The 13,971-nt window shown below is 62.2% G+C and overlaps 2 protein-coding genes across 5 annotated transcripts; one reads left to right on the plus strand and one right to left on the minus strand.

Annotated features, from left to right (window-relative positions):
* Positions 1-1,300: 1,300 nt before the first annotated feature.
* Positions 1,301-7,672, plus strand: SAMD14 (sterile alpha motif domain containing 14). 4 transcript variants are annotated; one of them, XM_085532227.1, is made up of 10 exons: positions 1,301-1,641; positions 2,108-2,159; positions 3,616-3,773; positions 3,962-4,253; positions 4,337-4,424; positions 5,159-5,233; positions 5,322-5,478; positions 6,028-6,141; positions 6,211-6,366; positions 6,974-7,672. In XM_085532227.1, the coding sequence occupies exons 2-10, from the start codon at positions 2,120-2,122 to the stop codon at positions 7,127-7,129; spliced, it is 1,236 nt and encodes a 411-aa protein (XP_085388353.1). In that variant the 5' UTR covers positions 1,301-1,641; positions 2,108-2,119; the 3' UTR covers positions 7,130-7,672. The 4 variants fall into 4 exon arrangements, with proteins under 4 accessions (XP_085388353.1, XP_085388354.1, XP_085388352.1 ...); XM_085532228.1 differs by having other exon boundaries at positions 1,302-1,641; positions 4,154-4,253; XM_085532226.1 differs by having other exon boundaries at positions 1,302-1,641; positions 3,637-3,773.
* A 261-nt stretch (positions 7,673-7,933) lies between these two features.
* On the minus strand, positions 7,934-13,894 carry PDK2 (pyruvate dehydrogenase kinase 2). The gene is made up of 11 exons (XM_015885880.2): positions 13,630-13,894; positions 12,776-12,917; positions 11,448-11,519; positions 11,101-11,285; positions 10,418-10,507; positions 10,229-10,306; positions 10,033-10,109; positions 9,540-9,638; positions 9,315-9,437; positions 8,557-8,670; positions 7,934-8,470 (listed from the first exon to the last, which is right to left on the minus strand). The coding sequence occupies exons 1-11, from the start codon at positions 13,745-13,747 to the stop codon at positions 8,330-8,332; spliced, it is 1,239 nt and encodes a 412-aa protein (XP_015741366.2). The 5' UTR covers positions 13,748-13,894; the 3' UTR covers positions 7,934-8,329.
* Positions 13,895-13,971: the final 77 nt, after the last annotated feature.

A 13,971-nucleotide genomic window follows, 5' to 3' on the forward strand; every position in this document is an offset into this window, starting at 1 on the left:
CTGGGGGGGGGGCACAGAGCCTTTGCCAAGCTCTGCCCTTTGCCAACCGGTGCAGCAGACACGGGGTGGGGGGGGGGGGCACCCCCAGTGCTGCCACATCCCCCCCCAGCCCAGGGCTTTGCCTTCCCTGGCTGATGAGGGGGAACGGGGATCCCCCCTCCGGTGGGGGGAGCAATGCCAGGAGGTGGTGACCCCCCCCCCAATTGTAAATACACCCCCAGTAAATCACAGTATTTCTCTGGGGCACCCCCCCACCGGCAGCCCCCTCCCCTCATCCAGGGGGGGGGGGTGGTGCTGGTGGGGAACCCCTTTAGTTTTCGTTTCTATTTGCGACCCCCCCCTCCTTCCTCTGCCCCCCCCCCCCCCCCCAAAGTACTGAGTCTCCGACAGTAACTGGATGTGGGGGCAACTGGGAGCCAGCGACGTTTATACTGGGAGGGGGCGGAGTGTTGGGGGAGGGGGGGGCAGCGGGGCGGTGGGGAGGGAATGGGGGGGGGGGGTCCGACTGGATTGGAGCCACTTGGGGGAGGTGGGAGGGGTGGGGGGGGGAAGTATTTAAGGGGGGGGGTCGGGGAACGCGAGCCCCGGGGGGGGGGTGCTGGGGTTATTTAATCTCACACGTATACCTGTGGGTGTATATACTATATATATATGTACGTATGTATGTACCGGTCCTCGTTTTGTAACGCAACGTCCTCGCATCTTCCTCCTTCCCCCCCCCCCAACCCCAAATACACCCCCCCCCCCGCCGATAAACGCACCTCATTGTCCCCCCCCCATCTCCTCATTGCCCCGCCGGAGGGGAAGTGGGAAGGGTGGGGGGGGGGGGGGGGGGTTGGGGTCACTGGGAGGACTGGGATGGATGGGGTGGGGGGGACAATGGGGGGACTGGGTGGGATGAAGGCACTGGGGGGAGTGGGGGGGGGGCACTGGGATGAATGGAGGGGGAGAAGTGGGGGTCAATGGGAACAGTAGGAAGGATGGGGAGCGGGGTGGGGGGGGAAAAGTGGGGCTCAATGGGAACATTATGGGGAGGGGGCACTGGGTGGGCTGGAAGGGATGGGGAAGACAAGGAAGGATTTGGGGGGGGGTAACTGGGATATTGGAAGGGGCTGGGGGATACTGGGAGGACTGGGGAGGGTCGCTGGGAGGAGTGGGAGGCTGAGGGGGGGTACAGGGAGGGCTGGGAGGAATGAGGGGCACTGGGGGCACTGGGGGGTCCGTGTATTCACGGGGGGCACGGCAGCATTGAGGGGAGGGGGCTGCGTGTGCAAGGGGCGTGCAAGCCATGCGCGTGCCCGCGGCGCTGCCGGGCGCTGTCCGTTCAGCACCACGAGCCCCGCACCGGGCTGGGCTGGGCTGGGCGGGGCGGCGGATCCCTGCCCCCACCTTTCCCCTCCCCCCCCCCCCCACCCTCCCACCCCCACGGCAGCTTCCGGGTTCCTGTCCCCCCCCCCGCTACATCCCCCCCCCCCCGCGGCCCCCGGCCCGGTGGGGTGGCCCCGCTCCGCAGCGCCCTACGCTCTGCTCGGCCCGGTTCTGTCGATTCCCAACGCCCCCCGGCCCGGCTCAGCTCGGTCCGGTTCGGCCCCGACCCGATCGGGGGGGGGGGGAGGCGCCCAGGATGCCCGAAGAGCGCGGGTGAGTGGGGAGGGGAGCAGGGCGTAACCCCCGGGCGGGCCCATCCCCATAGAACCCATAGAGCATCCCCGGTACACCCCCACCCCATAGAGCATCCCCGGTACACCCCCACCCCATAGAGCATCCCTCGTACACCCCCACCCCATAGAGCATCCCTCATACACCCTACCCTCGGTACAACCCCCCCCCTCCACACAGCATCCTCACCCAGCCCCCCCCCCCCAACATCCCGGTACCGCCGCCCCCTCCCAGCATTGGCCTCCCCTGGGGTAGGGAGGAGCCGGGTTCACATCCCCCCCCCCCCCGCCCCTCCCAGCCCCAATGCCACCATTCGGAGCTCCCCCCAGCTGAGACATCCCCCAAATCATTGGGGGATTTAACCCCTTCCTGACCAGTACATAAATACTGACATCATTATCCCCTCACCCCCCCCCCTCCCCCTTCTGGTCCCTGCCTGTTCCCCCAGCCCGGTCCCACCATGTCGGTCTCCAAGCTGCAGGATGCAGATGAGGTTTTCGGTGAGTTCCCTGGGGGCTGTGGGGTGCAGGACCCCGGTAATGGGGTCTGTCCCCCCACGGCCTCCCCCAGGATCCCCTCGATGTCCTCCTGCCTGCCAGTGGTGATGTGAGGGGGGTCACCTGCATGTGGGTATTGGGATGGGGGGCTGTGCATGGGGCACACAGGGCAGTGGGGTGTGGAGAGGTGTGTGGGGCAGAGGGACACATTGGGATGGCTGTAAGAATGCACACAGGACAGAGATGGGAACACTTATAGGGCTTGTGGGGATGTAAGGGAATAATGAGGCACAAAGACACTTTTATGGGCATAGGGATGGACTCAGGACCACAATGACATGGGGACACAGCAGGGGACGTGGCACAGGGCCACACGTGGGGTTGGGGCACAGCAGAGTGACACGCAGCCCCTCTCCAAGGGGTGACCCCATACAGAGCACTGGGCACACGTGTGTGCTGGTGTCACAGAGCTGATGGGGACACCCCACCATTGGGGCTGCCTGCAGCTCCGCTCCCTGTGCTGCACACACCGGGCGCTTCTTTGAACACTTCTCTCTGTCCCTCCTTCCCCCATCCCACCCCACTGCGGTGCCCGACCCACCCATGTCCCCAACGCCCCCCTCCCCTTTGCTCTTCCCATTGGGATCCCGTTTATCCTCTGATTCCTGCCCTGCCCCCATGACCTGCTGCCCCTCTGTCCCTTCTGCACCTGGCTGTTCTCCTGACTGCCTGTCCATCTGTCCCTCCACTGCTGTCCCATCCCATGTCCTAACCTGACCTTACCCATCCATCCATCCCTCTGTCCCTCCCCATCTATCCCTGTCTCTAATTCCCATCCATATAACCATCCATCTCCACCCATTCCCATCCATCCATCCATCCATCCATCCATCCATCCATCCATCCATCCATCCATCCCTCCATCCCTCCATCCATCCATCCATCCATCCATCCGTCCGTCCGTCCGTCCGTCCGTCCCTCCATCCATCCATCCATCCATCCATCCATCCATCCATCCATCCATCCATCCATCCCTACATCCATCCATCCATCCCTCCCTCCCTCCCTCCATCCATCCATCCATCCCTACATCCCTACATCCATCCCTCCATCCATCCATCCATCCCTCCCTCCCTCCCTCCCTCCCTCCATCCCTCCATCCATCCCTCCATCCATCCATCCCTCCCTCCATCCCTCCATCCATCCCTCCATCCATCCATCCCTCCATCCCTCCCTCCCTCCCTCCCTCCCTCCATCCATCCATTCCTTCACCCATTCATCCATTCCTTCATCCATCCATCCATCCATCCATCCATCCATCCATCCATCCATCCATCCATCCATCCATCCATCCCTCCATCCCCATCCATCCATCCCACCCCCCCCGTCCCCCTGTCCCCTCCTGTCCGTCTGTCTGTCCATCTCTCTCTCTCTGCCCCGGTCTCTCTTTCACCCCCAGATTTTACCGCTGTGGTTCCAGAGACTCCTCGCCTGGACAGCAGCTTACAGAAGGCTCGAGCCCGGTTGTTAGCCAAGAGCCGGCGGCACCGGCCGTCCCGCTCCCGCCTGCGAGACAGCGCCAGCTCCACCGAGGGCGAGGAGGGGCTGGAGGCGGCGGTGAGAGCCGGGGGTGGGGGGTGGGGGGTCGCAGCAGTGCCCAGGGAGGAGCTGGGGATGGGGAGAACGGGAGGAAGGAGACACCTGTGGGAGGGGGGAACCGACAGGGGTTGGAGACCCCCAGAAGGGACCGATGGGGGGATTGACCCCCCCCCTTCCCCCCCACCCTGCCCTGTGCCCCCACGCAGGGAGCCGAGGGCAGCCCCACAGCCCCCGGCCGCTCGCCCCCCGCCGCGCCGCTGCTCCTGGCCCCCTCGCCCTCCTCCCGCTCGGAGTTCTCCTTCGAGGCGGGGGCGGTGTGCAGGGTGTTGGGGGACACCCCCCCGGCCCCCTCGCCGCCCCTCGGCCGCTACCGACCCCTCACCAACACCTCGTCCCAGGAGGGGCTGGCGGGCACCCCCTCCCCCAAGTCCTGCCCCAGCTCTGACAGCTCACCCGGCTTCGCCCGCCGCGATGCCTGGCTCCAGCGGCACAGCGAAGGTGAGCACCCCCCCCCCCATAGCCCCCTGTCCACACCCTGGTATGGGGGGGATGTGGGGTGACACCCCATTCTCATCCTATAGATGATAGCAGGGACATGAGCCCCCCTGAGCCGGCCAGCCCCACTGTGGGGCTGGATAAGAAGACGAGGAGAAAGTTCCTGGATTTGGGGTGAGACACAGAAGTGGGGAGGGGATGATGGATGGGTGGTGGGGGGCAGTGGGAATGGGGAGGAGGGGTGTCCATAGAGGTGGGGGGATGGATGGAGGGATAGATGGATGGATGGATGGATGGATGGATGGATGGATGGATGGATGGATGGATGGATGGATGGATGGATGGATGGAGGGAGGGAGGGATGGATGGAGGGATGGATGGATGGATGGATGGATGGATGGATGGATGGATGGATGGATGGATGGATGGATGGATGGATGGATGGATGGATGGATGGAGGGATGGATGGAGGGATGGATGGATGGAGGGATGGATGGATGGAGGGATGGATGGAGGGATGGAGGGATGGATGGAGGGATGGAGGGATGGATGGAGGGATGGAGGGATAGATGGATGGAGGGAGGGAGGGATGGATGGATGGATGGATGGATGGATGGATGGAGGGATGGATGGAGGGATGGAGGGATAGATGGAGGGATGGAGGGATGGATGGAGGGAGGGAGGGAGGGATGGATGGATGGATGGATGGATGGATGGATGGATGGATGGAGGGATGGATGGATGGACAGGGAAGGTCTGTGTGGATGGATGGATGGATGGATGGATGGATGGATGGATGGATGGATGGATGGAGGGATGGATGGTGGGAGGTCAGACTGGGGGCTGTATAGAGCACAGCCCCTGGGAACCCAGCTGCCCACCAAAGCAGCCCCTCCAATCCCACACAGGGTCACCCTCCGCCGGGCATCCTCCAGCAAGAGCCGCAAGGAGAAGGGCAGCAACCGCCTGTCCATGGGCAGCAGGTTGGGACCCCCACCCCACACTGGGGGCTGCCAGGCCCCGTGCAGCACAGGGGGTGGCCATGGGACCCTAACACAGCTCTGTCCCCAGGGAAGTATCAGAAGGTCCCGGCCGCCCCTCGGGGTCACCCTTCCTGCCCTTCTCCTGGTTCTCAGATGGTGCCCGGGGTTCAGCCTCCCCTGGCTCTGCATCACCCACCAGCTCCCCCCGGCACGAGGGGCTCAGCCCTGCCAAATCTGCATCCCAGGTCAGTGGTCTCTAATCTCCATTGGGGTGGGTGGTTGTAGGGAGCATTACAAGGCCAGGATCCTGCAGAGAAGGATCTCAGGGCCCCTATGGGTGAAGTAGTTATAGGGGAAGAGGTCAGTGTCCCTAGGGTTTGGTTCACTATAGGGACAAAGACCCATATGGCTAAAATAGCTACGGGGGAGAACTTCAAATCCTTATAGAGTGAAGAAAGTTATGGGAAAAGTGGGGATCAAAGGTGGGGGTCAAGATAGCTGTAGCAAAGGGAGGAATTAATGACCTATAGGATCAAGCTAACTCTAGGGGAGGGGATCAAAGGTGATTCTAGGGGAGGGGATCAAAGCCCTATAGAGTCAGGACACCTTTGGGGGAAGGATGGGAGCAGCATAGGACTGGGTAGCTGTAGGGGAGGGAATCAGAGCTCATAGGGTAACAATAGCTACTGGGGTCCCCAAAGCCTGGGTTATCAGGGAGGATGGCTGCAGGAATGGGGCTGGGGGGGCCGCATGCTGCTCTGGGGGTCCAGCCCTTGCTCCTCCTGCTGCTATAGGACTCCACGCTGAGTGAGGACTCCCCACCACCCAGCTCCAGCCCGCGTCTACCCGGCCCTGCTGCCACCAAGTGCTCCTACCCCTACCACACACTGTCACAGTCCTCGGACGAGGTGAGACCCCAGGGGTGGGGGGCACGAGGTGCCACATGTCCCTTACTAACACCTGGATCCCACACCCAGTTCCTGGATGAGCCCCTCGGCGCAGCCATGGGCTGGACGTGCCACCAGGTTGGGCAGTGGTTGGAGAGCCTCAGCCTGGAGCAGTACGTGGAGGAGTTCTCAGCCCATGGCATCGATGGACCCCGGCTCCTGCATCTCGATGGGGCCAAGCTCAAGGTAGGGAATTGAGTGGGTTCCTACACCTCTGGGGGCTCAGGAATGAGACAAGAGCTTCTAGGCATATCAACAAGGTGCTCCACAGGGAAGGAGGTCTGTGAGGGTTCTAGGTACCCCAACAAGTCTATGGGATGGGATGTCTGAGTGGGTTCTAGATCCCTTAATGGACTTATTCAATGAGACAGGTTTAGTTGGGGTCTAAGTAACACAACAGGCAGCTCTATGGGGTAGGAGATCTAGGTGGGTTCTAGGTAACCCAATGGATGCAGGGGACACCAGGTTCTAGATGACAACAGGCAGAGATGGGTAGGTTCTAGGTTCACCAAGAGGCTCATCAAAGGCCAGCAGGTTCTAGGCACCCCAACAGCCCGCTCCATGGGACAGCTGTAGGTAGGCTCTAGGTACAATGCTATGCTCAAAGGACAGCTGGTCCTACATACCCCAATGAGCTGCTCCATGGGGCAGAATGCAGGACGGGCTTTGGGCAGCCCAACAGACCGGCTTCTAGACCCCTCACAGGGCTGGTGTATAGGGCAGGGGGCTCAGACCCCAAGGCTGGGCTGGGGGGGCTGTGTGCCCCCTATGACAGTGCCTGGTGTGCTGGCAGGCTCTGGGTGTGGGGAGCTCTCAGGACCGCGCCGTGCTGAAGCGCAAGCTGAAGGAGCTGAGCCTGGCAGTGGAGAAGGAGCGCAAAGCCCAGGAGAAGGCAGAGAAACAACGGGAGAAGCAGAAGAAAAAGGACCAGGAACAGCGGCGGAGTTAGGGGGGGGGTGGGCAGGAAAGCCCCCAGACCCCTTCCCTTGCCCACAGCCACCCCCACCCAGGGGACATCCGGCCCCATCATGGCACACGCCATGGCCAAGGGACCGCGGTGCCAGGCTGAGATGGGCACGGAGCGACACGGGTGTCCCCCCCACCTGCACCCCTGCACCCCACAGGCACAGAGCGGACCCCCCCGTGGGCCCTTATTCCGGATGCAAACAGCACGTTGGACCCCCTCCCCACCCCCCACCCCCCCCCATCTCATTTTCCCCCCTCAACCCCAGCTACCCCTCCCCACCCCAAGGGGTCTGGGGGGGTCACTGCCACCCCTCGTCCACCCCTCAGCCCCTGGTGTGGTGCAGCACCGACCGAGGACAGTGCATGGCCTGACCCCCCCCAGACAAACATCCCCATTTGGGGTGCAGTAAGCAAATGCTGACCCCCCCCCCTCCCCACACACACACCCCCCACTTCAACCCCCAGCCCGCTGGCGGCACGGGACACCCCCAGGAAATAAAAGGGTCTCAAGGGCCAGTGCAAAGCAGTGCGACCAGAGAGAGCCTGACTGGTGGGGTGCAGAGGGATTGGGGGGGGGGCTCTGTGCTGGAGTTGGGGGGGTGGAAAGGGGCTCCTGCCCCCAAACCTGGCTGTACCCTCCCCTTGTCACCACTGCCCCCAGGTGCCACCATATGACACCCCCAATCCCAATGGGACCCCAGGGTGGGGAAATTGAGGCATGGAGCAGGAGGAAGGGCCTTGCCATGGGGAGGGGGGGGGGTGAGGTCCCAAAAAGCCACACCAGGTGCTCAGTCAACACCCAATTTACTGTCAGCATTAAGGGGGGGGGCAGATTCCCTAACAGTTCAGGGCATGCTGTGGGGGGGGGTCAACCCCTTGGGGGGCACGATGGAGGGGAGGGGGCACACGTGGGTGAGGACAGCTCAGTAGTGCAATGCAAGGAGTTTATGGGGTGGGGTGGGGGGGGAGAGGAGTCCCCTCCCACAGCCAGGGCTGAAGGGGGGGGCACAAAGTGCTACTGCTCAAACTGGTTGTGGGGGGGGGTAACCCTCACTGCCCATGGGGTGGGCACCGAGGCCAGTGGGTTGGGGGCTTCCCCCTCCCTTCTGTAATACCCCACCACCATTCCCAGCTCCCATACCCAAATGCCACTGCAGTGGGGGTCCCGGCGGTGCCCCCCACCCTATGGCACACGGTAGGTGGAGGTGTTCTTGGGTTCAGTGCTGGGCACACACCAATCCCCTGCCTCCTGGCTGGCCTGGTAGTGCCGCCATGCTGACTTGTTGTACACAGGCAGCCGCTCCACTGAGTCCGTGGATAGAGCCTATGGGGCAGAGGGGAGAGGTGGGCACAAAGGGGGCACAAAGGGGGTCCCAATGAGGGGAGGGGTGTGGGGGGAGCAGCTCCCACCTTCAGGTAGATGACAGCATCAGTGCCAAAGCCCTCCATAGAGAAGAGCTGCAGGTCCCCCTGGAAGTACTTGGCGTACAGGCGGGAGATGGGCAGCCCGTACCCAAAGCCGGCCTGTAGGGTGAAGGCAATGGGGTCAGCACCCAAACCAGCCCCTAACCCTGCAGGTGGCACATCCCTGAAGTCCCTACACAACCCTAAAGCTCAACACGCCACCCCATGTACCCCACATCAGCCCTAAAGATAAACATGACACCCCCCATGGCAGCTCCAACTGACCCCACGTGTCCCCAAAGAACTGCAAAACCTCACTGTGGTGACCCCAAATACCCCCCTATAACCCCAAAAACTTACCATGCCAACCCCAAAATCCCCCTGTAACCCCAAGATATCCCAGTGCCACCCCCAAACCTCACCATGCCACCCCCAAATATCCCCACATAACCCCAAATCCTCATGGTGTTGGCCCCAAAATACCCCCATATAACCCCAAAACCTCACTGTGCTGGCCCCAAAATGCCCCCACGCAACCCCAAAATATTGGAGTTCCAACCCCAAACCCCACCAAAACACCCCAAAATGAACCTGCCCACACAGCTCCAGACACCCCTAAATGCCCCCATGCCACCTTCCAAGTGACCCCAAACATCCCCAATACCACCTCTTGTGTCCCTAAATGCCCCCACACCACCCCAAGTGACCCCAAATGTCCCCACTGCCACCTCCCATGTCCCCAATGTCCCTCCCCCCCCACTTACCAGGGGGGCACCGATCATGGGGGCCCCCCCAGCCCCCAGCTGTGGGGTGGGTGCAGTGGAATACATGTAGCTGAAGAGACGCTCGATCTTACGCAGGGGGACCCCCATACCCCGGTCACTCATCTGTAAGTGGTGACACACGTGGTGACAACGAGCCCCTTGTGACAAGGTGGGATGGAGGGTGGGATATGGGGGGTGGGATATGGGGGGTGGGGGGGGACATACCTTGATGGACAGGTCCTCCTGACCCAGGGCCACCAACACGCGGATGGCCGGCAGCTGTGGGCTGTTCTCGTGGCTCTCCACGGTGGCTCTCATGGCATTCTATGGGCAGGGGGCTTTAGGGACCCCCTGGAGACCACACTGGACATCCCACCAGACACCCCCCCCCGCCCCACCAAATACCCACCAGACACCCCATGGGACACCCCCTGGACCCCCATCACATACCCCTGGACACCCATTGGATGCCCCCAGACACCCCTGTGGACCCCCATAATCCCATCAGACACCCCCCAGGACACCCCCCACACACCTATTGGACACCCCCTCCCATACACCCCCCCAGACATCCCTGCAGCCCGCCCTACTCCACCCCAACCCCCTACCTATGACACCTATGGGACCCCCTGGATATCCCTACAGCCCCTTCCCCCCACAACCCCTACCCCAATCCCCCCCCAGAGACCTATTAGACCCCCCCTGGGTGCAGCCTCACCTTGAAGAGCTCAAACAACATATGGTAGAGGTGCGAGGGGACGTAGACGATGCTGATGGGCTGCTGGGCATCGCTGGCTGCAGGGCACAGAGCGGCCTCACCATCCACCCCAACCCCATACAACATACCCCAGAACCCCCCCCCTCCCCCACATCCCTCCCCAATTACCCTATAGGGACCCCCTATAGGCCCTCACCATTCACCTCCTCGATCTCCAGGTCGGGAGAAGCCATGTAGTATTTATCACACAGCAGCTTGGCCATGTTGTAGGCATCTGTAGAGGGTAATGAAGAAGGGTTGGTGCTCCCATGAGGTTTGGGGGCTCCTTTTTAGCACCCCCCCCCCCTCCTCACCCCATACCCTCACACCCCATAGCCCTACATACCTCTCACCACATTGGCCACGCTGCAATGGGGGTCGATGCTCCCGATGTGTTTGGGGTGTGCTGGGTTGGTGCTGCCGTCAAAGAGCAGTGCTGGGGGGGGGGGGCACAGGGAGAGGGATGGGGGGCAGAGCCCATATATCATCCCTATGGGATCTCTAGATTCACCCCCTACCCCCCCCCAACACCCACTGGTGTGTGCACCCATCCATGCCTAAGGGTGGGGGGTAGGGATATGTACAGGGGATGGATATGGGGTAAGATATAGGGATGGGGCATGGGTAGGGGACACATAGGGGTGGGGGGGTAGACATCTAAGGGGGTATGGACACCTGGGGGGGGGACATGGGGGTTGGGGGAAGGGGGGGGTGCAGCAGGATGCTTGGGAGTGATAGGGACCCCTGGGGTAGGGGGATTATGGGGTCAGGAAATAGGGGGTGTCCAGGGTTGGTGGGGGCACTCAGGTCATAAGGGCTTGTGGGGGGGGGGGGACATTGGGGGTAACAAGAGATGCTACCCAGAGCAGGACTGGGCCATCCAGAACCAATGGGGACAGCAAGGGTGGGAATGGGATGCTCAGGACCATTGGGGGATTATAGGGATGCACGGGGGGTGCCCAGTGCTGGTGGGGGTGACACCAGGGGGGGGGACACACAATATAGGGGGGGGGACACAGGGATGCTCACTGTGCTGGTTGATGAGCATGCGGATGGAGATACGGCTCAGGTAGAAGCGGTCGAGGAAGTATTGGATGTTCTGGTTGGACACCGGGTCGTCCCCATAAGCATCCTTGTATTCAATGACACCCTGTGCCATGGTGGGCACCACGTCGTTGTGACGGTTACGGATGGTGACCAAAGCGTTGGTGAACCTGGAGGGGGGGGATGTTGTGGGGGGGGGGTGATATGAAGCATAGGGCAGCCAGTGTGGGTGGCTGGGTTGGGATGTGGGCTGGGTTATCCCATAGGGGAGAATCCAGAGTGGGGTTGTGCTGATGCTATGGGGGTTTTGGGGGGGGTCACCCCACACTCACTGCCCCAGCGTGGCCTGGTCCTCAGGGTCCTTATCCAGGAACTCCATGATGTCCAGCAGGCTCTGCACGTACCTGGGGGAGGAGATGGTCACCCCACAGCCCCAGCAATGTGCCCACCCCCCCCATACATAAGCATTGATAGAAGGGCACTGCCAGGCCCTGCTGTCCCCCCCGTCCCCCCCCCATTACACTGGCAGTGCTGGCACAGACCTGAGGACACAAACAACTCGTCACATGGCAGCTGGGAGTGGGGCCAGGCTGCCAGCACCGACCTTAAAGGGACACCCCCCCCCCAACCACACAGCCCCCCCAGCCATAGGGGACAGCAGGGACAGGACAATGGGGCAGCACCCTTTGGTTGAGGACCCCCCTGCACGTCCCCATGCAGCCATTGTCAGCCCAGGTTAAGAGATGGGTGCTGCTCTATGGGATTCCTATGTCCTGTCCCTGTGTCAACCCCCCCCACCAGCACCCCATGGACCTGCTGGGGGGGGACAGAAGTCACAGTGGGATCAATGTAGGCCATAAAGGTGGGACCCAGGGGGGCACCAGGCAGGTGGTGGCAATAGGATTGGACCCCATCAGGGACAGCAATGGGATCCATGGGGGCACCTGGTGACAGGGGTGGGACCCATAGGGGCGTTTAGTAAGTGACAATGGTCGGACCTTATAGGGGACAGCACTGTGACCTATGGGGGCACATAGGTGGTGGCAATGGGATTGGACCCCTATAAGGGACAGCACTGTGACCTATGGGGGCACACAGCAGGTGGTAGCAATGGGACTGGACCCCTATAGGGGACAGCACTGTGACCTATGGGGGCACATAGGTGGTAGCAATGGGACTGGACCCCTATAGGGGACAGCACTGTGACCTATGGGGGCACATAAGTGGTAGCAATGGGACCGGACTCCTATAGGGGACAGCACTGTGACCTATGGGGGCACACAGCAGGTGGTGGCAATGGGACCGGACCCCTATAGGGGACAGCAGTGTGACCTATGGGGGCACATAGGTGATAGCAATGGGATCGGATCCTTATAGGGGACAGCACTGTGACCCATGGGGGCACATAGGTGGTAGCAATGGGACCGGATCCCTATAAGGGACAGCACTGTGACCTATGGGGGCACACAGCAGGTGGTAGCAATGGGACCGGACCCCTATAGGGGACAGCACTGTGACCTATGGGGGCACACAGTAGGTGGTGGCAATGGGATCGGACCCCTATAGGGGCCAGCACTGTGACCCATGGGGGCACACAGTAGGTGGTGGCAATGGGACCGGACCCCTATAGGAGGCAGGGGGGTGATGTCCCCATACTCACCAGCTCTGCACCAGCTGCACGGACGGGGTGTGCAGCACTCGGTCGGGCAGCAGATTAATCTCCTTCATGATGTTGGAGAGGCGAACGGGCAGCTCCTGCCGCAGGAAGGCAAAGGAGGTCTTCTCACAGGCATTGCTGGAGCCTGGGGGGGATATGGGGGATATGGGGGTCAGAGCCAGCCATGAACCAAGCTGAGCCCCCCCCCACTATCCTTTATAGGACTGGGAGCACTGAGGGCTTGGGGATTGGGGGGGGGGGGTAGGAGGGGACCAGCACAGCCCAGTATATCCCAGTATAACCAGTGTGCCCCTGATTATAGGGGATGAGAAGGCTGGGTGCCATCAGAGTGGGGTTCAACCCATGGGGGGGCGACATAGACCCCAAGGAATGGGGACCTGGGGGGGGGGGGCGACATAGACCCCAAAGAATGGGGAACTGGGGGGGGGGGGGACATAGACCCCAGGGAATGGGGAACTGGGGGGGGGGGGGCGACATAGACCCAAGGAATGGGGTCCTGGGGGGGGGGGGGACACACAGACCCCAGGGAATGGGGACCTGGGGGGGCATATGAGCATAAAGAGGGGAGGACCCCCTGCTGCCAGCCATAGCAATACGGGTATATATATGGACAGCCACTGAGAGGGGGGGGTCCAACATGGGGACACCCCCTATGGTGGGGGGGGGCGTGTCCATTCCGGGGGGGGGGGGGGCGTGTAAATGAGCGTCCAGCCCCACCCCGGAGCAGCTGTTTACAGGCACAAGGGGACAGACAGACAGACGGACATACATAAGGACATACGGACACGGTGACTTTAGGGGGGGGTCGTGGGCAGATTTTGGGGGTCTTCACTCACCGAAATCCAGGAACTGCTTCATGGAAAGCGGCGATGGCGAGAACTTACTGAAGTGCTCGATGTATGTGGGCACCCCGGCCAGGGCCGCCCGCTTCCCCAGGCACCTCAGCAGCCTCATGGCCGCCCCCAGCCCCCCCCACGACCCCTCGTCGCCCCCCGACCCCGCTCTGCTCCCCCCAAAGCCCCACGGTCCCCGTCGGGGCGCAAACAACCGGCCCTGTCAATCACCGCCCTTCCGACCAATCAGCGCTCGTTCTGCCGTCGGACCCGCCCCTTGATATTAGACACGCCCCCCGACGTTTAAACCCCGCCCCCTTTTTATTAACCCCTTCGTGCCCGGAG

The sequence above is a fragment of the Coturnix japonica genome, unplaced genomic scaffold, assembly GCF_054131305.1.
Source record: "Coturnix japonica strain WE unplaced genomic scaffold, WE-NBRP24 Scf049, whole genome shotgun sequence".
Classification (NCBI taxonomy): Eukaryota; Metazoa; Chordata; class Aves; order Galliformes; family Phasianidae; genus Coturnix; species Coturnix japonica.

Coding starts and splice junctions, on each gene's coding strand:
- SAMD14 (XM_085532227.1), top strand. CDS start 2,120: ATGTCGGTCTCCAAGCTGCAGGATGCAGATGAGGTTTTCG. Junction 2,160..3,615: donor GGATGCAGATGAGGTTTTCG/GTGAGTTCCCTG, acceptor TTTCACCCCCAG/ATTTTACCGCTGTGGTTCCA. Junction 3,774..3,961: donor AGGAGGGGCTGGAGGCGGCG/GTGAGAGCCGGG, acceptor GCCCCCACGCAG/GGAGCCGAGGGCAGCCCCAC.
- PDK2 (XM_015885880.2), bottom strand. CDS start 13,747: ATGAGGCTGCTGAGGTGCCTGGGGAAGCGGGCGGCCCTGGCCGGGGTG. Junction 8,671..9,314: donor CCATGATCGGTGCCCCCCTG/GTAAGTGGGGGG, acceptor TTCACCCTACAG/GCCGGCTTTGGGTACGGGCT. Junction 8,471..8,556: donor ATGCTGTCATCTACCTGAAG/GTGGGAGCTGCT, acceptor TCTGCCCCATAG/GCTCTATCCACGGACTCAGT.